Source organism: Echinops telfairi, unplaced genomic scaffold (assembly GCF_000313985.2).
Source record: "Echinops telfairi isolate 266 unplaced genomic scaffold, ASM31398v2 ScPeMD7_7468;HRSCAF=8506_0, whole genome shotgun sequence".
Lineage (NCBI taxonomy): Eukaryota > Metazoa > Chordata > Mammalia > Afrosoricida > Tenrecidae > Echinops > Echinops telfairi.
The window spans coordinates 23,623,243-23,624,478 of record NW_022111369.1 but is presented as its reverse complement, the minus strand read 5'-3'; the positions used below and the strand labels follow the sequence as shown (position 1 = coordinate 23,624,478).

Here is a 1,236-nt window from a genome sequence, read left to right as displayed (position 1 = left end):
AATAGGCTGCTAATCTAAAAGTTGGTGTTTCAAACCCAGAGAAGCAGCTATACCAAGAAAGCAAACTGTTTTCAGGAAGACTACAGCCAAGAAAACTCTTTAAGGTAGTTTTGCTCTGTGTGGCATGGAGTCACTGGGTCAATTTGAGGGCTAACAACAAAGCAACAAGCATGTATTTTGGCAAGTAACTTTAATTAGAGAGTGATAGAAACGCGGTAAGACTGCACTCTATAATGGCAGAAAACTTGGGAGACTTGCAAACCATGGCAGTCTGTTGAGTTCTGATTCAGGGTTTCATTTTATCTGCTTAGTAATTTGTTATCATAGTTAATATTCTGATCATTTATAGAATTAGTAGCATTACATTATGAACGTATTTGAAATTTATAGCTTTTGTAATTCTTATTCCTAGAAAAAATCAATGAATTCAGGGTAAAGTTTTAGATGAAAAGAAGAGCATAGAATATGTTTTGGGGTCCTTTATTTTTATTTTATTCTTTAATTTATAGTATTGATTTATATCTATTTGTAAACAATGAGTCTTACTCTCTAGGAAGATGACCACCAGAGGTAGGTAGTTACAGAGGTCTGCCCTCAGGTCTCTGTGCCTCCATTCGCTTCCCTGGGTCTCTGGACTTTCTTTCTTTTTAAACAATTTATTGGCACATCATTTACATATTAAACAATTCAATAGTTAAATCTTATAAAGAGTTGTACAGTCATTACCACAATCAATTTTAGAACATTTTCTTCTTCTCAGTGGGTTGTTTTCTTAAGTAGATGCAACTAACTTGTAACAGTTAAGTTAAAAGTAAAGCCAGACTCAGGTATTACATTTTTTGTGTGTATTATAAATGTAAATCTCATGTCAGAAAACCAATAGAAGAATAAAACTATGATATTTGATAATTCTTTATCAGTTTGTCACTCAAGCCGTATCAGAAGGTTGGTTTGAATTGGTTGGCGTTGGTACATAAACATGGACTTAATGGCATTTTGGCTGATGAAATGGTGAGTAGTACTCTTTCTGTGATTTGATATTTCATTAAAAGATATTTCAGATTTAGCATCCTTGCTCTTATAAAACAAAAAAAATTTTGCCATCAAATTTAATGTTCTCTCTTAAGTATAGTTACAGTTACTCTTTTCTATTGCCTGTCTTTTAGCATCTTATGGCATGCTGATTATCAAATTAGTAAGTATATGTGTTTGAAATATAGACAGAATATAAAACTA

At 32.4% G+C, this 1,236-nt stretch overlaps 1 protein-coding gene across 3 annotated transcripts in view; it reads left to right on the top strand.

Annotated features, from left to right (window-relative positions):
- The window catches only part of SMARCAD1 (SWI/SNF-related, matrix-associated actin-dependent regulator of chromatin, subfamily a, containing DEAD/H box 1), a 95,916-nt gene that overhangs the window by 69,494 nt on the left and 25,186 nt on the right, over nucleotides 1–1,236 (top strand). For all 3 annotated transcript variants that reach the window (XM_004703265.4, XM_045284206.1, XM_045284205.1), the window contains one exon: nucleotides 921–1,011. In XM_004703265.4, coding sequence (XP_004703322.1) covers nucleotides 921–1,011 — 91 coding nt within the window. The remainder of the gene's footprint in view (nucleotides 1–920; nucleotides 1,012–1,236) is intronic.